The 24,777-nt window shown below is 57.5% G+C and overlaps 1 protein-coding gene across 4 annotated transcripts in view; it reads right to left on the bottom strand.

Moving 5' to 3' along the window:
- PHC2 (polyhomeotic homolog 2) overlaps positions 1 to 24,777 on the bottom strand; it is a 124,434-nt gene that overhangs the window by 33,353 nt on the left and 66,304 nt on the right. For 3 of the 4 annotated variants that reach the window (XM_055140339.1, XM_004614272.2, XM_055140338.1), the window contains exons 2-7: positions 22,038 to 22,240; positions 18,788 to 18,946; positions 17,884 to 17,961; positions 17,462 to 17,626; positions 16,087 to 16,173; positions 14,791 to 15,103 (exon numbers count right to left, since the gene is read on the bottom strand). In XM_055140339.1, the coding sequence (XP_054996314.1) occupies positions 14,791 to 15,103; positions 16,087 to 16,173; positions 17,462 to 17,626; positions 17,884 to 17,961; positions 18,788 to 18,946; positions 22,038 to 22,199 (964 nt within the window). In that variant the 5' untranslated portion in view covers positions 22,200 to 22,240. Of the gene's footprint in view, positions 1 to 8,953; positions 9,096 to 14,790; positions 15,104 to 16,086; positions 16,174 to 17,461; positions 17,627 to 17,883; positions 17,962 to 18,787; positions 18,947 to 22,037; positions 22,241 to 24,777 lie in introns of those variants that run through there. The other variant, XM_055140340.1, reaches the window with a different exon arrangement.

Here is a 24,777-nt window from a genome sequence, read left to right as displayed (position 1 = left end):
AGAGGAGTCAGGGCACAGCCCTGTGCTCTCCCAGAGTCAGAACTGAGCCTCATTCTCAGTCTTTCGTGTTTTTATCTGGGAGACAGCAGGGTTGGAAGAGACCAAACATTTGATGGGGGGGGGGGGTGACTATCCCTAGGAAAATAATGCAAAATTCAGGATCTACAAAGTGGAAAAAGGAGTTTAGCAAGGAAAACTATCCTTAAATCCCTAGGGTCTATAATAATTAGGGAAAGTCCTTTGGAACTCCACCTTTGGATTTACACTTCCCCCACCTCGCCCTGCTCATGATAAACCCAAGACCCAAGACCATTATTTTAGAATCAACAATGTCAGTATATGCTTGGGCCAGGCACAAAGCCCATGGCAGCTTAAAGTCCTTAGATCAAAGTCTCCAAGGCATTTGCGGGAGTGTATACACATCCTTACCCTTTTGAGATTAAAGAAAAGGAGATCATGATTTTTCAGCATTGCTCCAGGCCAGATATCCTTAAACGATTACAGTAACTTTCTCATTGGTATTTCTGAGTCGCATTTTTTCTCTCTAGCCCACCTTGAAGAGGTATTCCAAATTCATTTTCCACCAATTAAAAAAACTAAAACGGGCTGGAGCCATAGCACAGCAGGCAGGGCATTGGCCTTGCATGCGGCAGACCCGAGTTTGATTCCCAGCATCCCATATGGTCCCCTGAGCACTCCAGGAGTAATTCCTGAGCGCAGAGCCAGGAAGAACCCCTGTGCATCGCTGGTTGTGACCCCTAAAGAGCAACATCAACAACAACAACAACACAACAACAACAACAACAACACAACAACAACAATAACAAAAAAACTGCTGGAGAGATTGTGCAGTGGGTAGGGTGCTTGCCTTACACGCAGCTGACCGGGGTTTGATCCCTCATCCCCTACAAGGCAGGAGTGATCTCAGCACCAGGAATAAGTCCAGAGCACCTCCAGGTATGCTCCTCCCTCCAACAACAACAACAACAAAAACCCAACAAATGAAAAACCTCTTTCTGACATAAACTATCCTTTGCGTTTCTGTCCCTTTAACCCAAGCCATCGTCACCGTAGAGACTGTCTGGGGGCCTGAGGGTAGCCTGCCTGTTCCCCTGACCCACACAGGCCCCTTCCTTCCTCCCAGCTTTTCTGAGCTCCCTCGAAGCATCGCCCCTCCAGATGCGGTGTCTAGCGGTGAAAGGACGCACTCCAGAGAGCAAGCCAGCAATGGATGCTAGTGCTGCCCCTAACCAGCAGGGTGGTGGAGGGTCAGAGACTGCCCCTGGTAACTCTGAGTCACTGACTTAAACACTGGTGGAGGACTGGAGAGAGAGCACAGCAGGGAGGGAACTTGCCTTGCACACGGCCAGCCTGAGTTCAATTTCTGGCACTCCACCTGGTCTCCTGAGCCCCATCAGGAATGATCCCTGAGCGCAGAGCCAGGAACAAGCCCTGAGCATAGCCAGGTGTGGCCCCGAAACAAACAATAACAACAACACAATGGAAACAGGCCGAACGGACAGCACAGCAGGTAAGGTGCTTGCCTTGCACACAGATAACCAGGGTTCGATCCCTGGCAGCATATATGATCCTCAGAGCACTTCCAGGGGTGATCCATGAGCACAGAGCCAGAAGGAATTCCTTAGCACAGCTGAGTGTGGTCCCGAAACCATACAAACCCAAACTCAAAACCTGGGGCACTGATGGACCCTGCTCAGTCACTGCAGGGGTCATGGGAGAGCTGACATGATTCCTTTTTCCCATTCAAAGTACCTCAAGTTTTGGGGCTGGAGAGGATAGTACAGTGGGGTGAGGTGCTTTCCTGCATGCAGCCCACCCAGGTTCAATCCCCGGCAACACATATGATCCTCCAAACCCTACCAGGAGTGATCTCTGAACACAGCCAGGGGTGTCACAAAAACCAAAAAGAGAAAAAATTCCCAACAAGTACCCTGAATTTATATGTTCCATCAGTATTGTTGGATGGATGGATGGATGGACGGACGGATGGATGGATGGATAAGACATGCAGGAACATCCCTTTTCGGCTTTTGGCTAAGATCAAGTGAAGAATGTAGGGACTCCAGCTTGTCCCACAAAAAGTTTTCCCCTTATTTTATTATTTTTACTTTTTGGGTCACACCCAATGATGCACAGGGGTTCCTCTTGGCTCTGCACACAGGAATCACCCCTGGCAGTGCTCAGGGGACCATATGGGATGCTGAGATTCGAACCCGGGTCAGCCGCATGCAAGGCAAATGCCCTACCCGCTGTGCTACTGCTCCAGCCCCAAAAGTTTTCCCCTTAAAACCTGGATGATATGGGTCTAACTCCGTGGCCACTTTGGTTTGGACAACATTCTGGTCTCTTGAAGACCCTCCACCTGTCCAGCCTCTGCTCACGTCCAGTGGCCCTCACTGCTCTACTCACTGCCCATAAAACACATCCTGCTGGCGCCTCTGGGATTCCCTCTCAGAGCTTCCATCTTCCGGAATGCCCTTCTTCTGCTTCAGTGACTTAAGGCTTAAGCTTCTTTGGGTCCTGGCTCGGCTCCTATTTTTTCTGTTTGCCTTAACCCTCAATTATGGGTTTTCCCTCAGAATTCTTGAATGCTTCTATTGTTTGCTTGATTCATCCGTGATTTATCCTGTCTACGTATTTCATTGATTATCTCTCCCGGCCTCTGATTTCCCCTCCCCTCCCCCCACCAACACACACATTTTAACATCTTTTGAATACATATTGCAGGGGATGGCACGGGTCTAATTGGCATTGCTTTCTTTTGTGAAAAATAACACAAAAGCACATCTGATAGTCAACGGTGTCTCAGATGGAACACGGGACTCCTTTAATCTTTTGTGCATCTATTCACCCAACTAGACACTGCCTTTGAAGTCAATCTTTTTCTCTTTTTTTTTTTTTTTTTTTTTGTGTCACACCCGGTGATGCACAGGGGTCACTCCTGGCTCTGCACTCAGGAATTACTCCTGGTGATGCTCAGGGGACCATATGGGATGCTGGGAATCGAACCCAAGTCGGCCATGTGCAAGGCAAACGCCCTAACCACTGTGCTATCGCTCCAGTCCCTTGATCACATGTCTTTTGCTTCTTATTCTTTTCTTCTTTATTAAAACTTCAAAGAAAAATGTTCATTAACTAGAAGGCTGTAAGGATCGCTTCCCTTCTATTTTTATTCAACATAATAATCTATGTGTTCACAGAGGCTCAGCAAATGTCTGCTGCAAATTATGGGGAGAAGATGAATTTTTCTCCCTCTCCAAGCCCTCATAGGGCATTTCCCACTCTGGCCTCGATACTGGAGGAGACCCACCTCTTTCCCTGAGGCTAGGATGGGGACTTTGTGGGAGTCTGTTGCAGAAATCTCTCTAGATCTTTCTTCCTGTTTCCCTCCCAGTGGGCAGTGGCTTCGTTTCTCATTGACCCGCATCCCAGCAACTCTTTCCTCTGCTGCTGGGAAGGCTGTGGCCTCGGAGGAAGATGGAACCGGATCAGTGGATGGAGGGGGCCTCATCAGCCCTTTCTGTCCGGGAGCGGGGCAGATCCTGGGAACCGAGCCTGTAATTGGATTCTGAGAGAGTGCCTCCTCCTCCCCCCGCCAGGACTCTAACCTGTGAGTCTCTTAGGATCTCAAGAGGCCCATTCACCCTCCCAAACCAGCTGGCTCTAGCAAAAAAAAAAAAAAAAAAAAAGGATTAAGGTGCCCCCCAGCTGTGAGGGATTACCCAGCAGGTCTCCTTCCTCATGCCCCTTGTCAACAGTGGGTCTCTATTGATCCCAGGTTCAAGACCAAAGGAAAGGCTCCATCGCAGAAAGGCTGGGAATCTTTGTGCCACAGGATAGAACTTCCAGAGGGCCAGTCACTGGTCAGAAGCCCGTGCATGTCTGCTGCGCCGGACTCGGCTGGTGTTTCCTGGTCTACGGGGAGGGCAGGACACCCCAGGGAGAGGAATAACTTCACTCCTTACTAACCACCACCGGTCAGAGGTTAAGGGAAAGTGAAGTGAAGAGGTACTCTTCAGCCTTCATTCACTCAGCAATCATCGCTTGGCACCTTCTACAGACCAAGGCCTGTGCCTGGTGCTGGGGCCCAGGACAGATTAGGTTACAGCGCAGACCGGGAGACACGGTAAGTGGACACGGCGGAGCAGACTGTGGAGATAAGCGCAGGCTAGTGAGAACAGAGGAAAGGGCTTAGCTTAGGAAGGGGTGCAGAGGATTCTCAGGACGGAAGTAGCTCACAGCATTCAGAGTGTAAGAACATGTCAAAAAGAAGAGCGCGGGGCAAGACTTATAGGCAAAAAAAACCTACCAGGGGCTAGAGAGACAGGACAAGGGTTGAGGCACTTGCCTTGCACGCATTTGATCTCTGGCACTGCCTATGGGCCCCGTGAGCACAGAACCCAGGAATAAGTCCTGAGCACTGCTGTTTGTGGCCCTAAGTCCAAAAAACAAACACAAACTCCAAATTTCTATGGTGTATTTAGGGACCTGGAGGGATGGGGCGGCTGGAGACACCACGTCTGGGGACAGGAGCGAGAACAGTGGGAAGTTAGGTAGGAAGACTGCTTCATGAGCGGAGGGGAGAAGGCAGATGGAACAGAGAAGGGATCACTAAGAAAATGATGGCTGGAGGAATCAGTTGGGATGGGAGATGCATGCCGAAAGTAGATAATGAACCAAACATGATGACCTCTCAGTGTCTGTGTTGCAAGCCATAATGCCCAAAAGGAGAGAGAGAGTATGGGGAATATTGTCTGCCATGGAGGCAGGAGGAGGGTGGGAAAGGGGGGGGTATACCTGGAATATCAGTGGTGGGGAATGTGCACTGGTGGAGGAATGGGTGTTTGATCACTGTGAGATTGTAACCCAAACATGAAAGCTTGTAACTATCTCACAGTGATTCAATAAAATAAAATAATAATAAAAAAAAAAGGACTGCTCTCCAAGACTGCTCCCCCCAGCAATGTGTGCTGGGCTCCTTCCCTTTCCACTTTGTTCCCTGAGCACTGGTGATGGAAGCCGAGGCCTCGTACAATAGGGACTGTTCCTGCGGAGCTACAGCCCCAACCCAACATCTGACCGCAGGGAGTGACTGAGATTGAGGCTGGCGCTAGAGGTCAGAGCCCATAAGTCACATCAGCAGATGAGGATGCTCCTTACAGGAAACGCAGAAACAAGGCTGGTTCGATAGTACAGCACGGAGGGCATTTGCCTTACACGCGACTGACCCAGGTTTGATTCCCGGCACCCCACTTGGGACTCAGAGCACGGCCAGGAATAACTCCTGAGTGCAGAGCCAGGAGTAACCCCTGAGCACTGCCAAGTGTGGCCCCAAAACGAACACACAAAAACCAAAACTCTGAAAACATCCACAGAGAGTTCCCAGGTCAGCCCCTCTGGGCTGATGGCTGGGAGCCGGAGAGGGGAAGCGGAGCTAAAGGCAGTTTCTCCGTGAGCGGGAACTGTTGTTACAAAAACACGGGCAGGCGCTCTGGGGTCTCTCCTTCCATTTAATGTCTTTTGCCTGCTCTGCTGCCATCTGGAAAACCTGCCAAATGTCCTGTGACCGGGATTCCTTATAAGGCAACTTGGGATGGTGAAGAGGAAACTGGCTTTAACATTTCCAGCCACCCTCGGCAGGGAGATGAAGGATGGTCTACGCTAACACACGGGAGTCCGAGTCAGACAGACCGGGGTCTGGTTCTTGGTTCTGTTACTGGAATGAAAAGCGGTGCAACCTTAAACAACTTGCTTAACCTCTCTGAATCTTGACGTTCTTTCTGTAAAGGAGGATACGTACCACACAGAATACAGCTTAGCCCCAAGTGGGAGATGATGGCTAATTAAAGCACGAAGAGGAACGCTGACTTCGTTCAGAGCTCGTGGGTGCCCAACACATGGCAGCTGGTCTTAAAATACGACCTGTTGTTTGTACGTTGCTGTGAACCTCTCAAAGCATTTTTATAAGCTGACTCTCATTTCTAACAAAACGCCTGTGAGGCAGATAAAGAGGCTGAGTTCCATTTTATTTTACAAGCAACATTACTTTTTTTTTTTTTTTGTTCCCACAAGTAAGAGCTGAGAGAATTTGCCCCGTGATTTCTACAATGCTGTCAATGAAGAAAAACTGACTTCATTTGCCATGTAATGCCTGGTGCATTACCTGTAACAAAGGTTGACGGCGAGAGATAGCGGAAATCAGCTGGTCCGGGCAGCAGCCTCGGAGGGCGCTGCCACGGCAGAGCACACACCGAGCGTGTCAGCCCAAGTTCCACACCCCCCGACAAGGCAGGACCCTCTCTACCCACTGCCGGGAAGAGTCTGGGCACCCAGCTCTCCCCTCTGTGCCACCAGGCACGCCTCAGAGTACTTGCTGACGACAGACGGAACTGTACAGGTCATGTTGGAGGGACGGGTGAGGAAACAGGAGCCTCAGACCCGAGAGCAGGGAAGTGGAGGCCTGTGCAGGCCCATGGCAGGTCGGGCAGACGCAAAAGGGAGAGAGAGGGGGAGCTGCAGGATAGGGAGCTGCCCACAGTGAGTGTGACTCAGTGGGCACTGGGGGCAGGGTCTTAAAGCCCCCCCCGCCCCTCCCCAGAGATGGCCACCCAGAAGTTACCTTGCTACTAGCCGAGCCCCTCGCAAAGATTTAGGTGTGACCACTGATAATGAGTTGACCCCAGAAGGCGATTATCTCCGAGGAAGATGATCCTAGCAGCTGTGCAGGGGTGTGTGATGGGGGTCAGCTCGGCAGGAAGCAGGCACGGGGCAGGCACAGCACCCAGACGAGGGCGAGGGCGCTGTCCTGGGCCGGAGGGCAGACGGCAGACCCCTGCTAGCTGTGCACACGTCTGCCAGGTCCCCTTAAGGTCATCGCATTCATCTTTACAGCCGGTGGTAAACACAATCATCTTTGTTTTATAGATGAGGAAATTGAGGTTTACAGAGATTAAGTCACTTGATGAGGGTCGTAAAACTAGTCAGTGATGAAGCTGGGTCAGAAACCAGAGCTAAGTGGGAGACTCTGCTTTTCCCATCAGGGCTCTGTTCCCTGCAGAAGGACCCCCGGGGGGCTTCCCTGGGGGGCCCGGTGATGGAGTCTCTGGCTGAGTTGAGCTCTCTCTCAGTCCGTTGGACCCCCGCACCACCAGGACAGAGCCCTGAGCACTGTACTGGGAGCAGCCCTGCCGGCTGTGGACCCCAAGCCAAAAAACAAGCAGAGTTCCCTGAGGTATGAGGCCGCGGGATGGGAGTCTGAAGCCATCTGGGTTCCCCTGAGTCCGTGGACCCTCGTCAATGGACAGAAGGTGCGTGAGGGCAGGTGGGGTGTGTCCACGAGGCGAATCCCACAGACCGAGGGGAAGGGAAGAGAATGACAGGGGAGAGGAATGGGGCCTCTGCTAGGCCAGAGCTCCTGAGAGTGAGCATAGGGGAAGACAGCAGCTGGGCGCAGGCGTTTTGATTTTGGGGGACACCACAGCTGCTTGTGCTCAGGGGCTTACTCCTGGCTCTGTGCTCGGGGCTCAGGGGACCATCTGTGGTGCCGGGGACAGCTGAGTGCAAGGGAGCGCCCTGCCTGCTGTACTGTCTGTCGGGCCCTCGGCTGGTCCTTTGGGAGCCTCGTGCTGACGGCTACGAGGTGAGGAAAGAGCAGGGGCAGGCGCGGCGGCGGCCTACTGGCCACACACCCCTCCCACGACGAGCGGAGCGCAGGCTGTCCCACACGGATGTTCCCCCGCCCCTGCGCGCGCGTGCGCGCGCGCGCACACACACACACACACACACACACACACGCATGCGCGCAGTCACCAGCTCACGGGCCTCCCACCTCTCCAGGCTCTGGGTGCCAGCTGAGATAATCTTCCTTCTGTTCCAGTCCTGAAACTCATTTTTCAAGGCACAACTCAAGTTTCCCCAGCACCTATTATCATTTGAACTCTGGCTAGTCGCTCTATCTCCCAGATGGTCAGCATTAGGTTAGGCTTAGCCCTTACAAGGTGCTAATTGAGAGTCGGCTGAGCTGAATTGAATCATTTAAAAGACAGAGAAAAACTTTTTTTTTGGGGGGTGGGGTGGGGTGGGGTGGGGTGGGGGTGTCAACACCTAGTGGTGCTAAGGGCTCTGTGCTCAGGGCTGACCACGACTCAGAGGGTCAGATGGGGTGCTGGGGGTTGAACCCGCTATACCATAGCTCCAGCCCAGAGAACATCTCTTTGGAGGATAGTTCATCCTTCTTTTTTTGCACCATCGCCGCTTCTTTTGTGAAATGGCATCGCCAAGGCTGGGACTGAGTGAGGCAGGTAGGTAAGGAACTTCTTAGGCTGCTGGGGGCACAAGCCCACCCCCTGTTGGGAGTCTTACTACCAGGTGCCAGACGCAGGGGCCGGTGGCCACGTCAGGGCAGCAGGGAAGCCCCTTGAGGTGTCCCCGCGGCCAGGCTGTCACTCACGCGCGTGCGCACATGCTCACCTCCACGCGTGTCCTCTGAGCTGGGTTCCGAGCAGGAGGTTCTCGGACATCTAGGCTGGGCCTGTGGCGGGGGGCGGAGGGGACCCTCCTGGGCGGCTGCATGGTTTTACCATGGCAGTCGGGGGGCGGGGTTGGGGGGGAAGGGTTGAATCCGGCCGGATAAGGGGCGCAGGGTCTCTAAGGGGGCGCCCGTCTAGCCCCCGGGGCTGGGAGGGCCGCGGAGCCGGCCTGCAGGGCTGCCGGCCCCGCAGACACAAGCCGCTCTGTGACAGAACAAAGCCACTGTGTGGCAGCTCTCCTCAGAGAAAGGAGGGCCACGGAGCCGGAGCAAAGACCTGGCGACTGGAGCCACGAGATCCCGGGGGGCACGGCGCAGCAACGCCCCCCCCACCCGGGCCCCCCCAGCGCCCCCTCCCACCCACCCCAGCACTGGCTCCCTCCCGGGCAGCAACTTTCTCCTCACCTTTAGGCCAAAGCGCCGGCTCAAGGCCTGGAGTTTATCCACGAGCCTGAGAAACAGGCCTCCCAGCGGGGGACATGGCCCCGGGACCCCCCACCCCAAACTCGCCAGCCCCTCTGGAGGCCTCCTGGTTGCGTCCTGCACCCCGCCGGAGCCCCACCTCGAGGAGGACTTGTTCTCCACCCCTGCGCCCCTCCCCCACCCACCAACCCACCCCTCCGGGGGCATAAGGGACCTTTTCTATTTGTGGAGCCTAAAGAAGCCGTTGCCAAGGTGACAGGAGCGGGAACAGCAGGGAGTGAGCCCTGGGGGAGGTGCTGTGCCCCCAAACAGCTGTCAGGGGGAGCAGGCCCAGCTGGGACTAGCTTGCCTGCCTGGGGAGGAAGCAGCCCCCCCCTCTCCATTCCACTTGGCTCCACTCCCCGCACCCCCACGCCCCCCACAAGTTTCTACCAGCTTCTTTCCCTGGGGGCAGCCAGCCAGCTCCCAAAATGCTCCAGTAACACAGTAACAACAACAAAAAAGTGCTGGCCCCATTCCCTCCTCTTCTCCTCCTCTCCCCCTTTTCTCGCTCTCCCCCCTCTTTTTCTTTCTCCCTCATTTCTTCCCTCTCTCTTTTTCTCTTCCTCCCTCCCTCTCTTTCTCTGTCTCTCTTCCTCTCTCCCCTTTCTTCCTCTCTCCCTCCTTCCCTCCTCCTCTCTCTCCCTCCCCCCAGCCCCCAGGTGGACAGGCTGGCAGGGGCCTCCCTGCAGGGCCAGGTGGAGGGGGGGTTTCCAGTGTTCTCTTACTCGTGGAGCCCCTGGCTGTCCCGGCACCTCCTGCCGGGAGCGGGGTCAGGAGCTTCGGGGCTCACAGAGGAAGGGGGAGAAGACAGGGGGCAGCCACAATGCAAAGCCCGCAGGTGGTGGTGTCTTCGGGGTGGGGGGGGTGGCAGGGCAGCCATGGCAGCTCCCAGCTGCTCGCAGAAGCCTCTGTGCAGGTGCACCTGCCTCTACCGCTCAGAGTCACACATGCTGGAGCACACCTGGGCCTGGCACCTTAGCCTGTGGCTGACGGGAGGGGGCCCTCAGCAGGCCCAAGAGAACAGATCCCTGAGCCTGGAGGCATGGCCGAAGGGCGGAGCCCTGGCTTTGACCTCCAGCACCACATGGTGCCCCAAGCACTGTGCTGGGAGTAGCCCCTGAGCAGGGTGTGTGTGTGCGTGCGCGCGGGTGTGTGTGTGTGTGTGTGTGTGTGTGTGTGTGTGTGTGTGTGTGTGTGTGTGTGTGTGTGTGTGTGTGTGTGTGTGTGTGTGTGTGTGTAGGGGGGGGAAGGAGAAGGAGGGAGAGAGATGAGAAGGGAGGGTGGAGAGAGGGGAGAGCAGGGGGAGTGGGGAGGGTGAAGGGGGTAGAGAGACAAAAGGAGAGAGAGAGAGAGAGAGAGAGAGAGAGAGAGAGAGAGAGAGAGAAGGGGGAGAGCAGTGAGGGGGAAAGGGATGGAGGGAGGAGGGCAGAGTGGAGAGGGGGAGAGAGGCTGGGCAAAGGTGGAGGGGGCCGAGAAGAAAGGCTTCCAGGAGGCTGGAGCCCCAGGGAAACCTCAGACCCGTCAGACTGTCAGACTCCCTGGCGTTTGGGTGAGGAACAGAAAAGACTGAGACGCCCCAAGTTCCTGTGAGAACCGAGGGGGCAAACAGGGCTCTCTGCCGGCCCCCGGGGGATCTGACTCGGCCGGACGTGGAACTGTGTGTTTCTGGCCCGAGCATCGTGTTGCGGTGGGTTTCTGGGTCGCACCCTGGAGCCCCCGTTTCTCACCGGCTTCCCTCCGGAGTCCGAGGCAGGTGTGGTGCTGGCACACCGTGGGCTCTTTGCCAGGCGGGCCCCTCCCCGGGCTTAGCTCTCCTGGCACAGGGGAATGGCCCCGAGCACTGGGTTTTCTCTTCCTGTTTAGTCTGTTTCGGGGCCACACCCCGGTACACCCGGCTCTGCACTCAGAAATCACTCCTGGCAGTGCTGACGGCGGGAACGTGACTGGCTGCGTGCGAGGCACGTGCAAACTCCCTGTTGGACTCTTGCTCCGGCCCCAGCGGGCCGCCTCCCCGAGGGTCCTGAGAATTAGGGGTGAGCGGCTGGCAGAGGCCCACGGAGCAGGTATGTCTGGGCCTGGGTGAGGACGGCAAAGCCTCAGCTCTGCTGTTGGGCAGGTCCTAACTCGCTCCACCCATACCTTTCACCTGAGAAATTAATTTTTCTGGAGGGGTTTGGACCATACCCGGCAGTGCTCGGGGCTTTCTCTGGCTCTGAGCTCAGGGATCACGCTTGGGGAACCATATACGGGGACGGAACCTGGGCCGGCCTGTGCGGGGCAAGCCCCTTACCTGCTTTACTGTCTGTCTGGCTCTCACCTGAGAAAGTGTTATGTGGCCCCAGATATACTGGTTTATAAAATAGGTACAGATAAGACACTTAATATATAATTTACAGTATACATGTACAGTTGTATATGTATATTATATACATATATAGTACTATATAGTACTGATATTAAGTCATAAATGTTTTAAATAAAAGGTCTAAAATACTAATGAGGGGGTGCTGGAGAGAGTACAGGGGGCAGGGTTCTTGCCTTGCACACGCCTGACCTGGGTTCAATATCAGCACCCCATATCAGTTCCCCATAGCCCTGTCAGGAGTGATCCTTAAGCACAGAGCCAGGAGTAAGTCCTAAGCACAGTTAGGTTTGACCAAACACAGACACACAGACACACACACACTCACACATACTCACACACACCGCCACCACCACCAAAAACAAAACAAAACAAAAACCAGCACCACCAACAAAACAACCCAAAAAACACCCAAACAAAACCACCAACAAAACCAAAGAAACCCAAACTATCCCCTTTGAAACCACAGAAAGTTAACAGGGACCCATCTGGGGTCTTGCCGCTGATTCTAGACTTGAGAGGTTGAGTAAGAGGGTAGAAGAGGGCCGGAAAGATGGTCACGGCAAGTAGGGCATTTGTTTTGCACGTGGCTGGTCTAGGTTTCACCCCTGGAGCCTTCCATGAGTGACACCTGAGCGAAGAGCCAGGAGTGAGCCCTGAGCACCATCAGGTGTGTCCCCTTCCCCAAACAAAAAGAGGGCAGATGAAAGGCTAATTGGGGGTTTGAGTTTTAGCCCAAGTGATGACTAAAGAGTCTCTTGCCCCTGCGCCTGGCTGTCTTCACTGGGGTCCCTTGGAGGCGATGGGTTGAATTTTCCTCCCTGCCCCAAGCAGAGCCCCGGCAGCTGAAGACAACCTGGATCCAGCCACAGCCATACTCAAGGCCTCTCTCCACACGTTTGGACAAGCCTCACGCATGAAGGAACCGGCAGAGGAATCCAGGTGTGCAGGACCCGGGGCTGAGATCTCCAAGCCTGCTCGGATCGGGACTGGGCCTCTTCCACCCAGATCCCCCATTTTCCAGTAGCTAGGCAGTCACACCCAGAAACTGTCCCTGGTGCCGTGTAGTCCCATCAACGGCCATCATCCAGAGACTATAATACCAAGCTCCCGGAATATAAAACACCTTATAGCCTAGTTCTCCCTCTTGGAGAATCTGGCTAGCTACCGAGAGTTTTCTGCCTGCATGGGAGAGCCTGGCAAGCTCCCTGTGGCATATTCATATGCCAAAACCAGTAACAATGATGGGTCTCATTCCCCTGACCCTGAAAGAGCCTCCAATGTGGCACCATTGGGAAGGACGAGTAAAGAGAGGCTTCTAAAATCTCAGGGCTAGGACGAATGGAGACATTACTGAGACCACTTGAGAAAATCAACGATCAACGGGATGATGATGATGATGATGATGATGATGATGATGATGAAAGCACTGAAAGGTTCCTTCAATCTTTACTATTCTGAGTCTCAGTTCCCTTTTCCCTAAAAGAGGCTGGGTTAATCTTGGAGAGAAACATCTGGAAACACAGGGCAGTGAGGGCCTGCCTCAGCACCCACCTCTGGAAGGCAGAGACTCACCCTTTTCCCCACCCTCAAAAAGGCGAGCAAAGGACTTAAACTGGGACTGTTCCCTGACTGTCACTCCACTTGCCTTGTGTGTGCTTCTCCTCAAACATTCCCCTGCCCCAAGCCACTGCCCCATGCTTGGGGTGCAGGTCCTCTTGCCTCTGAACACCCTGCTGGCCCCGAGTGGCCGCCTGTGCCCAAACTGCCTTACACACACCAACCCCCTGGCCCCATACACGAAGCGGAAGGGAGTTTGCTTTGGACTCAGCACCCTCCTTGTTGCCCCCTAAGCAAGGAGTTGTACTTTGACCATCCTGGAAACAAGGAAGCTCCTACTCTCCTATAGGTCAAGAATGAAGGCAATGCCGCATGAGCTGGGGGAGAGAGGGCAGCTGGAATAGAGGAGTCACGAAGTCAATGATGGTTGGAGGGTTAGTTCGGGATGGAAGATGTGTGCTGAAAGTAGATAAAGGACCAAACTTTATCAGTATCTGTATTGCAAATCATGATGCCCAGAAGTAGAGAATATGGGGGAAGTTGTCTGCCATGGAGGCAGGGGGAGGAGTGGGATGTGTTGGGGGGGATGTTGGGGATATTGGTGGTGGAAAATGTGCAGGTGGAGGCAGGCAGAGGGATGGGTGTTCAATCATTGTATGACTGAAACTCAAACATGAAGGCTTTGTAACTATCTCACAGTGATTCAATAATAATAATAATTAAAAGAATGAAGGCGAGATGTAGGGGTCAGGACGAGGGGTCAGGACGAGAATAGGGGGGCTGGTGGGTTGTCTTGGGAAGTGACTGGGGTGATTCTCTCCTGCATACAAAGACGTGAGTCTTGCCACCCTGCTTCTTTCTCTGCTAAAACGCTGGGTCCCTGGTGAATTTTCTGCTTACAGATTGGCCACAACTGGCTGGGAAAGAAGTCTGGCTAGAGGGAGGAGCCATTTGTTTACCCTGTGCACTGGGCATGCCTCCCCAGCACTCTGCTGGGTCAGGAAGAAGCCTGCTGGATTTTTCTCCAGTGCCATCTCCACGGTGCGGCCTTTCTTGGTCGCCCTCCCCAGAGCTGGAGAACGCCTCTGTGCTCCCACATTTACCAGCGTAGCTCTCCCTCTGTTCCCCGAGATCACCACCCCATCCCTTCAGTCCAGGCCTTCCTGTCAGGGGGTAGGTCTAGTCCTCCTCCCCCTTCTGTACCCCAGGAACGGGCCACACTGCTGGCAAAACATCAGTCAACCAACGCCTCATGAAGGATGAGAAGAGAAACGTTCCATTCCCCTCCTGCCCTGTGCAATTGTTCTGTCCTGTGCTCGGGGCTTACCCCTGGTTCTGCGCTCAGGGATCACCTGTGGGTGGGGCCCAGGGCCCCATCACACAGGGTGCCGGGGATTGAGCCTGGGTCTGCTTTTTTTTGTTTGTTTTTTGGTTTTGCTTTTTGGGTCACACCCAGCGATGCTCAGGGGTTACTCCTGGCTTTGCACTCAGGAATTACTCCTGGCAGTGCTTGGGGGACCATATGGGATGCCGGGGATCGAACCCGGGTCGGCCGCGTGCAAGGCAAATGCCCTACCCGCTGTGCTATCGCTCCGGCCCCGAGCCTGGGTCTGCTTTGTGTGAGGCGGCACACAGTGCTTTACCTGTTGCACTTCCTCCCTGGCCCCACCCCGTGTGGTTCCTGTGTGCCTCTGTCTAGCTAGTCCTGGGCCCAGGAGCATCTCCAGAGGGGCAGGAGGGAGAGACGCACGCGTGCAGACACGGCTGGTACCCAGACACTGGGGGAAAGGCAAGTTTCCTAGCTCCCCGTGGACCACAGACTCTCCTGAGAACACCTTCTTCCCGGGGTCCTTACCTGGTGCAATGAGGGGGTGGGCCGCCACCGCGGGCACCATGCGGCCGGGCCCGGCTCGGCTCTCTGTGCTCCCTGGCACACTGCTGCTGCCATCTCCTTTCCTGGCCGGCTCGGCAATGCTGTCGGTTATGCCAGGCCTGGCACCTGCGGGGGAGCCCTGGGCAGTGTTTCTGCCCTGGGACGGGGCCGGCGGAGGCTGGCCGCCACCGGGGGTGGGTTTCAGGGCCACGCTGGGCAGCACGGGCTGCGTGGGGGGCGGCCCCGAGGCTGCTGCAGCTGGTGCCTGCTGTGCTCGGAGGGTCAGGTTCTGTACCTGGAAAAGAGGGGTCGTCTGGAGTCCCGACGAGCACGTGGGCAGGAGCCACCCCAGCACACCGCCAAGACAGGGACAGATCTGCGAGGGGCCCAGCAGGACAGCGGGCCGGGCCGGACACTCGGGGCAGGAGCGAGAGTGTGAGTTGGGGACAGAAAGAGGAACCAGGAGCGCAGGCTGAGCTGCTGAAGGGGACAGGAGTGGCGGGACTCAGCACCAGGAGGAAAACGGTGGTCTGAGAGAGGGGCGGGGGTCTGGCTGCAGCCCAGGGGTGGGCAGGCCTGGTGGGGGCGGGGGACCAGGAACCAGGGCTCGCTCTCCCCCAGGCCATCAGGATGGAGTGGAGAGCACTGGGAGAGAGAGTTCCCAGACACCGTGAAACAGGCCAAGGCCAGCGAGAAGGTCACCAGTAAGGCTGGTCCTCCAGGCAAGAGACTCTGTGGAGCTGAGCGGTTGCTGGGCCCGGTCACTGGTGCCCTCTGCTGGACACGCAGGGGCTGTGCCAGGCTCCGGCTGACCATCTGCTCCGGTGCTTCCCGGGTGGGCGGGGTTTCTCTGGCCCACTGCACAGAGAGTCTTGACAGTCTAACAGCGTCTGTGCACTCCGGGCTACAGGCAGGGCCCGAGGACTCTTGTCTTTCCTCCCTCTGCCGCGCCACTCCTGCCCGCTCCCGGAGGGGCCAGCAGATCTAACCGAGGGAGCACCCTCTAAGGAGCGAGAGCCGGAGCGTACTGTGGAGGGCAAGGTGATGGGCGGCGCTCTGCTCAGCCCCCTGCTCTCCGCTCCGTCCCCCAGCTCTGGGGGGCAGACGAGCCCCTTCTCTGGGGACGGGGGACAGAGGCACTGGCCCAGAGGGAGCACCGGGACGCCCGTCTCCCGCCTCTCGCCTGGAAGGCCCCCACCTTGGGCCCTCCGGGCTTCTGCCCATCCCCAGTGCCAGGCCCTCCCCCCCTCCCGCCCTCCCAGCAGCAGGGGTCCTCACCTGGGCAGGGGTGGGGGGCCGGGCGGGGGAGCCAGTGCCGAGCTCAGGCTGCACAGTAGCGACGGTGGCCGTGGGCGTGAAGATGAGCTGGGGGGACAAAGGAACAGAGCCTCCTAGGCACCCGGCTACCGCACCAGGGGACCTGGCCGGGCCTGCCTCTGCCGGCTCAGCCCCAGGGGCGGGGGGTGGGGAGGGCACAGGGAAGGGAAGGGGCCTCTGCAGAGCACATCCTGGAGGGGGCCCCGTCCTCGGAGCACCGGGCAGCAGGGACCCGGGAGAGACAGCACCCTCGGGCCCATCTTCCATGATCCTTCCTGACCCCAGGCCTGCTCAGAACCAGGCCTCGCCTCCGGAAAGGACTGGACAAGACGTCTTTGCATGGTCACTTAGGAGTCCAGTCTAGATGGGGTGTGTGGGCGGGAGCGCCCTGGGTGCAGCCCAGGCTCCCAGGGGCCGCAGACACCCCGTGCCTGTCACGGCAGCGCCTTCCCCAGAGCAGGTTCCTCTGTGTGTCAGGGGCTCCAAAGAGACCTCGGCATAGGCAGGTGTGGGCCGGGCCCCCAGTGGCTGTAGCAGTGGACACTGCTCACAGGTAGGCCCCCCAGGTGACCGCCCACCCCGCACTCAGCGTCCAGAGCACAAGTGCTAGAGGCTGAGCAGAAATGCACCAGCAAGTGGCTCGTAGTGGCCTAGGGATGAAGAGGGTGGAGGACTTGGTGCCAGGAGCTATGGAAAGGGACCGTCCTCCGGGGAGCTGAGGCGAGGGGGCTGGGGGCACCCGAAGAGGCCAGCACGGAGCCAGCTGCCCCCCACCCCCGCCTCCGAGGACACGGAGTCATTTTCCCAGGGAAATCGTCCAGATCTGAGAAGCCCGCTGGGTGCCTGGGCCTCGTGCGTCTTAGAGACGGCTGCAGCGCCAGCACGGAGGCCGTCCCCGGCACCCACGGGCCCTGCCCGACTAGCGGACAGGAGGGTGGTCCCGGTCAGAGACAGGCCTGAGGAGGGCAGCGGCGGCGGTCCCTAGAGCGGGCCGCTGTCCACATCGCAGGGCTCTGTGGGCCTTTGGCCCATGGGCCAGTGGGGGCCGGGCCCAGGCAGAGGGGAGACGCCGTCTCCGTCTCCGTAGAACGCACGCATCGGGTTAGAGAGCACGACGCCGGAGTTCCCCCCTGAGTTAGTGTGGGGGAGGGGCTCCTGATAGGGAGGAAGGAAAGGAGGGACCCAGACCCCTTTCTCGACTGAGTCAGGGCGCCTCGGCGCAGCTCCCCTCCCCCTCCAGGACCCCTTTGTCTGCAACGCCCCTGGCTGATGCCCCGGTGCCCTGGCCCTTCTCCCCCGCCCTTCTCCGATCCCGCGATGCCCGCTGGGGACTCACCATCTGCGCCCTCAGGTACATCTGCGCCTGGCTGGCCGTCAGGGCCGGGGCCGCCGTGTTCCCCAGGAGCACCGCCTGCTGCGCGATGCCCGAGGCCGCGGCCGAGTTGACGCTCTGGGCCCGGTTGATGAGCTGCGCCGCGGCTGGGGCGGCCGCCAGGTTGATCTGCGGACACGAGCGGTCAGAGATGAGGCGCCCCCGCCCCCGCCCTCTGCCCCCGCCTCCCCCTCCCTCCCGTCTCTTGGCAGGGTCCGGCACTGCCCCTCTCTGCAGGGAGGCCGACCAAGGCCCAGCGCAGGAAGCTCTGGGGGCCCCACGCGGGTCTTTTCTGGGGAGAGGAGGAGACTCCCGCCCTCGCTGCTCTGAGGATGGGGCTGGACCCCAGCGGGCAGCTCTGCCTGCCGCCTGCCCCGTCCACTCACCGAGGCTGACTGGGCGGGGGTCTGTGCAGACACACTGCTGCCGGAAGAACTCCCCTGTCTGCTGGCCACCAGGCTGGCCTAGAACAGAAGGAGTCCGGTCACGCGAGCGGCTCTCACCCCTGAGAGAGGCACTGTTGGGCCACGCCGAGGAGCTGAACTTCCCAGAACTGAGCCTCATCTATGTGATTCAGACACTGCCCCCTCCCCTCCGGTTTCCTTTTCTCTAAAATGGACATTAGGCAAAGCCAAGAAGAGGACCGCGGCCCCCAGTGTTTGAGAGTGTGGCCCTGGCGTCTGTTCGGAGTTGGCTGGTTATTTTTTGGTCATCATTAATTTATATGAAACAGACCCTAGCACCAGCCTCCCCAACCATACCAGCCAGGGAAAGGCTTGGCCCTCGGACGGTGAGCGGTGATGGTCACGGAGTCTCCAGCTTCCCCTTTGCCCCCTGCCGCTGACCCAGGGGCCCGTGCCACACGCACACACACACTGTCTGGACAGGCCTCGTGGGGCTCCTCCCCACCCGACAGGGCCAGCTCCAGGTGGGTCTGGGCCACTGGTGGATGCTCCTTCCCCCTCTCCGCTGGACCCTCCGTGCCCAGCACAATGGGAACAGGCGCTGAACACGGCTAGTGTCCGCATCGGGCGGGTTTCTGCCTCCTTCCTCCACGGTGCCTCTGGGAACGTCAGCCTCGGCCCAAGGAACCAGTGCCACTCTCAATCGGCAGCGTGGGCGGGGTGCTCCTCGTCAAGTGCTCCGTCCCCTCCCTCACGTCAGCCTCGAGGGGAGCAGGAGGGGCGAGCTCTTGGCGGGCACCGCTGCCTTGGGGGGGGGCTCCCGTGCACGTGAGGGCCTCAGCCTGAATCACCGCCCAGCGCCTGTCCCCGGGGCCGGGCCGCTCACCTGCTGCACGGCTGCCAGGCTCTGGAGCTGGGCGCTGCTCAGGTGCTGCTGCTGGAGGGCCGCCGTCTGCAGCATGAGGTGCTGCTGCTGGGCCGCGTACATCTGCTGCAGGTACTGCGCCGCCGTGCCCGGCTGCCGGTGCAGGGCCTGCTGGATCACCTGCGGAGGCAGGGGGCGCTCGGTGGGGGGCCTGGCTGCTGCGGGGGCCCGGCCAGCCCCGCACCTCGGGCCAGGACCTGACCTGCGGGCTCTCTGCGACCGGAGCCGTTCCGGGAGGGGGCGGTCAGGCCCCCGCTGGCCAGGCCGCTGACCCGTCTGCTTGCCTCTGTCCAGGCTGCGGCTCTGGCTCTCCTGGGAACGTCCGGGCTGTGCCCACATTCTAGCCACTGGAGGTACAAATCGCTCTGGACGCCAGTGCCCCTGTGTGCCAGGCCTCTTCAGAGCTGCCTGCCCCTGCCATTCTTTTTAAAAATTTTTCTCTAAAACATTTTTTTCAGGTTTATTCTTATATTTATTATTATTAGTATTATTATTATTTGCTTTTTGGGTCACATCTGGAGATGCTCAGGGGTTACTCCTGGCTCTGCACTCAGGAAGTAACTCCTGGCAGTGCTCAGGGGACCATATGGGATGCTGGGAATCGAACCCAGGCTGGCCACGTGCAAGGCAAATGCCCTACCCGCTGTGCTATCGCTCCAGCCCCTTTTTTCCAGGTTTTTATTGGTGTTTTTGGGGGGTGGCGTGGTGGGGGTGGCAGTGAGGGTGTCCCCAAGCAGCACTCATGGCCCCCAGGGTGCTTCCTGGTGATACTCAGCCCAGCTGGCTGGAAGGTTCCACGCTTGGGCCCAGCAGTGTGACACTGCCTGGGACCAGCCATGCCGGGGGCCACCAGGGCCGCGCCTGGTGGTGGTTTTGGGGGTGGTGGTGTGGAATGTGGTGCTCGGGGTGGGACTGGGCTCTATGCACACAGAAGGCGTGTGCTCCCATGCCTGAGCAACCTCTCTCTGGGTTTCCGCCCCCCGAGAGGGCGACAGGAAGGCAAGGAGGATGAAGGGAAGGGTCGGGGGAAGGGACAAGCTTGGCCAGCTAGTGCCAGCGTCAGCCACACGGCCACGCACTCGGAGGGCCCAGCCTTCCTGCTGGGGCTGCTCCCACCCCCAGCCTCCTGCTTGCTGCCTGCAAAGTCCCATCGGCCCCCAAAAAGCTCCCCCCGCCCCCACCCTGCCTGGCCCCTGGGGATATCCTTCTCTTCAACTCCCCTCGGCCCTCTCTTGGAGACTCCAGCTCCCTTTCTCCGGGACACAGAGCAGCTCCCAGCTCCCGGGCACTTCTGTCTCAGCGCCCCGAGGCCCCTGAGGCCCCGGGGACAGAGAGAAGGAAGAGTCTTTGCCCAGTGCCCAGAGCCCAGTCTCCAAGCTGCAGATTCTTCTCCCTTCTGACCCTTTGCCAGCCCTGGCCTCTGCCCTGCCCTCTGGGGCTCGGGCCGGCTCGGGGTCACTCCCCGGCCCTAGCTCTGTGAAAGCTCTGGCTGCAGGGCTGCTCCCAACCCTGGATCCTGCCCCCTCTAGCCCCTCCCCCTCCACGGCAACCCCCACCCAGTACATCTCTTTCACCCACCCCGCAAGCAAGCCCTAGCCCGAGTCCCTTTGGTTCACTGGTTCACTGTGATCTCTGGGGCTGATGGCCCCAGGACAAATCCGATTTGGAGGTCTGTGCGTGCAGGTTCCCCCAGGGCTGGACATCCCACCCTACCTCAGCTCGTCCACAGCCTTCCTTCAGCGTCCTGTGACCCACAGATGCCTGCTCTCCCTGTGCCCCCTCCCTGCGCCACCCCCTCTCCTCATGGCGCCTGCAGTGACTCTGGCAGCGCAGACGCAGGGGAGAGTCCCGGGGAGGACTGTTTCCGTGGGGGCAGCCCGAGAGTGGCGGGAGCCCCCAGTGGTCCCCCGTGGGTGTGGATACAACCTGTCCTCTCCGTTTGCCAGAGTCAACCCAGGGCCAGCTGGGAGGGAAAACAACGCAACTTGTTTTCCCTGAGCTGTGCGGAGGAGTGGGTGGGGACGCACAGGGATGTCAGCTGCTGGCAACTGGAGCTAAAACGCACCCGGGCCAGAGGCCGGCTGAGCAGGCACCGGGAGCAGGGTTTGGTTGGGCGGGAGGCAGCAGGAGTCAGGGGCGGGGGAGATTCCAGAGGGTCTGTAGACATCCTCTCGGGTGGCAGTTTCCAGGCCACCCATCTGCTGGGGCTGCTCCTCAGCTCCCGAACCCGGGCTGGGCCCCAGCCGCGGGAGCCACGGGCCTAGCAGAGTTCCTCAGCGCAAACCTCGCTGGCCGTGAGGTCTTTCCTGCCAGTTTTACTGGGAACCTCGTTGTAGGAGCAGGAGCGAAGGGTACTGCGGTCGGGCGCTTGCCTTGCATGCCGCCGATGCCTGACACCCCAGATGGCCCCTGGAGCCCCACGGGAGCGATCCCTGAGCACAGAGCCCGGAGTAAGCCCTGAGCATCGCTGGCTGTGGCCCTGAAACCAAACCAAACCGCGCCCCAGACATTGTAGAGATTGAGAACACAAGCTGTGGTGGAGGGTACGATTCAGGCTTTCGTTTTTTAACCTTGAATGCCCTGAGCAAGTGCTGCCTTCGTGGGGCCGTGCTTTCTATGTGCTATCGGCGTGTCCGACAGCCGTGCTGAGAGTAGGCAGGGAAGGCAGATGTCAGCCAGGGCCGGGGGCCAAGTGCTCTGGGAGCGGTGTGGGGTCCCCCGCATGTCCTCGTGGACAAGCTGCTGAGTTAGGGGAGAAGACAAACGCTGCAAAGACAGGATTGTTCGGGGGCTCCTTGGGGACTGCTGCCTCTGTGAAAGGTATTTTTGTCACAGGACAGTGGTCATGGAGCGAGTAGGTCTCGGTTGTGGTAGAGCAGCTCCTGGCTTTTTTTTTTTTTTCGTTCTTTTTCCTGTTTGTTATTTTTTTTTTCTTGTTTGCCTCTTCACATCCTCCCACACATGTCTTCCCAGAACAGCCCACTGGGGTGAGAGTCACCAGGCCAGAAAGGGCCTCCTGACCCGTTGCCTCTTCCTTCTGTCCCCAGCGCACTCGCTGGGACCCACAGAGCATCCTCCTTGCACAGCCTCATGTCTGTTAACACACCCCCTCACCCCCGTTCTGGATTCCACACCCCTGTTATTCCGCCAGCCCACGGCCGGCGCTGTGGGCCGTCTAAGGAACACGCTCTCTGCACCGCTGGGGTCGTACCTGCACAGTCTGCCGGTCGGGAATGCCACTGTACACCGAGATCTGGGGCCCCGCGGGGCGGCCGCTCCCACTCCCACTGCTGCCACTGGTGTTGCCACCACTGGGGGTGCTGGCCACGCTGGCACCGCTGGACGTGTGGGGGACGGGCAGCTCATTCTCCATGGCCTGGGGGGTGGCGCCTCAGCTGGCAGAAGAGCGAGCGTCTGTGAGGAGGGAAGGGGCAGATGTGGTTGTTAAACAGGCATGGGAGGATGCCCTGGGGCCGGGGGGACCTTGACACAGAGGTCCTGAGACACGCCGGCAGCGGGAGGCCAGGCCAGGCTGGCTCCACGGCTCGAGATGTGGGACCCAGGCCTCCTGATGCAGACGTCACAGACCTGCTGGTTCTACTGGAGGAGTCCCCAGCATGGCAGGACGCTGATTTCCTAGCCTAGCCTCCCTGAAAGGGACCTTAGGGGACCTTCACTAGCTCTCTGAGCACCAGGGAGCTAATTATTGTTGTTGTTATTATTATTATTATTTCCCTTTCTGGGGCTGAGGGTCAGAGCCAGGGCTCATGCAGGTGAGACACGTGCTTGACTGCTGAGCCCCTTCCCCAGGCCCCAGAGAACTTCTGACTCAGTCTTATGTATAGGGTGGGTGAGCCGTGTGCCAGGAATAGGCCAGGGCTGGGGTTACCCATGACTGACTTAGAGAGATCAGAAAAAGAGAGAAAGATTCAAATAAAGAGGTAATAAAACCAAACAAAGTGTTAATTTTGTTGCTCTGTGTGTGACTTGTTTCAAAGTCAGCAGAGTCCTGTGTGTGTATGTGTGCAAGGGCATGTGTGTGCGTGCGTGCATATGTGTATGTGTGTGCAAACGTGTGCCTGTGCACAAACACATGTGCTTGTGTATGTGTGTGCGTATGTGTGCTTATGTGCTTGTGTGTGCATGTGCGTGTGCATGTGTGCATGGGTGCATGTGCGTGTGTACATGTATGTGTGCTATGTGTGCTTGTTGTGTGCATGTGTGCATGTGTGTGCGTGTTTGTGTATGTGCGTGTGCATATGTGTCCATGCATGTGTTCGTGCATGTGCATGTATGTGTGCGTGTAGTTACTATTTTTTTTTTTAGGAGTCTTAGTGTTTTCTGTCCAAAACTGCACAGGGCACTGATGGGAGAAAACTAGTTAAAAGCATAGGTCTCAGGGTAAGAAGAGAATACAGTAGTGAGGCAAGCACTAGCCCTGGGTACAATCCCTGGCACCAAGGCATTTCTGAGTGCAGCTCTGCAGCCCCTGGAGTGGCCCTGGAGGATTATCCTTGACACCGCATTCCCAGGTCTTTACATTGAACCACTAGGAGACCTCTCACCCCACCCCCTACATCATAGGTTTTGGAATTAGGAGGGGTTGAGTGGCTGGGTGACCTTGGCAGATCATATTTCCTTACCCTTCTGTCTCTTAAATAAGAAGTTCAAGATTCTTGGCAGGATAAAGTAAAATAACAATATAGACTATTTAGTGGGGAGTCAGGGACACACAAATATTCCCTAAGCAGTGGCTGCTCTGGTCGGTAAGCCTGTCCCCAGCTGGTTCTCACTGGGGCTTCTTCCTCCTGGAACATTCTGTCCTGGCCACCAAGGAGGGTCACACATTCCTTCAGGGACTGTGCCCTGCTCACACTGGCAAATCTGAGTACACCCGGAAAAAGTGTGCTCAGAGCTAAGTTCAAATTCTGGTCTCCTTTTTTAACTCCTGTTCCTGAAATCCTCATTTCTACATGCAAGCTCCTCCTTCCACCCCTTCCTCCCCATGCTTTAAAACAGTACCCCTTGAGGCAGGAGAGACAGTACAGCGGGGAGGGTGCTTGTCTTGAACTTGGTCCCCTCAGCCGACCAGGAGTGACCCCTGAGTGCAGAGCCAGGAGTAAGCCCTGAGCATAGCCGGGTATGACATCAACATGAAAAATGATATACATAAAAAATTTAGGAAAACGGTGGCAGCTGGCATGGTTAAGGACAGGATAACCTAGACCCAGGATCGCCAAGTCTCAGTTCCATTGTTTTCCATCCTGTGTGCAGTGTTTGTTCAGAAACAAAATGAGAAACTCTGCAGGGTGTGGCATTGCCCTGTAGAGCCGCGAAGCACCTCTGGTAGAGCGGAGACAGTCACCGTCGCCGGCCGCCAGCACTTCCTGCGCTCTCTGCCAGCCCGTCTCCTTCTTTCCACAAACACGCGAGCCCTTCCCGCTCTCTTCTCATTCTTGGCTCACTTTTTTATTTTTAAATTTTTATTTTTTTAATTGAGTCACCACAAGATACACAGTAACAAAGCTGTTTGTTCATGATTGGATTGGAACATATGATGTTCCAACACCCATCTCCCCACCAGTGTCCATTTCCCACCACCAATGACCCCAGTTTCCCTCCTGCCACCCCCTTCTCCCAGCCTGCCTCTATGGCTCTATGGCTCTATGACTCTCTCTCTCTCTTGCTTGCTCTCTCCCGCTCTTGCTCTCACTCTCTCCTTTTGGGCACTGTGGTTTGTATACAGACACTGAGAGGTTATCATGCTTGTTCCTTTATCAACTTTCAGCACTCAATGCTTGTCCAGAGTGTTCCTTTCCAACTATCTTTGTCATAATGGTCCCTGGCTCACTCTTGGCTTCTGCCCGCGCCCTCCCTTGCCTTTGCTGTCCCCTGCATCTTTGCTTCCACACACCTGTTCGTTCCTGCTGCTGCATCTCACCCCAAGTCTG

Source organism: Sorex araneus, chromosome 5 (genome assembly GCF_027595985.1).
Source record: "Sorex araneus isolate mSorAra2 chromosome 5, mSorAra2.pri, whole genome shotgun sequence".
Classification (NCBI taxonomy): Eukaryota; Metazoa; Chordata; class Mammalia; order Eulipotyphla; family Soricidae; genus Sorex; species Sorex araneus.
This window is presented reverse-complemented; position numbering and strand designations above follow the sequence as displayed.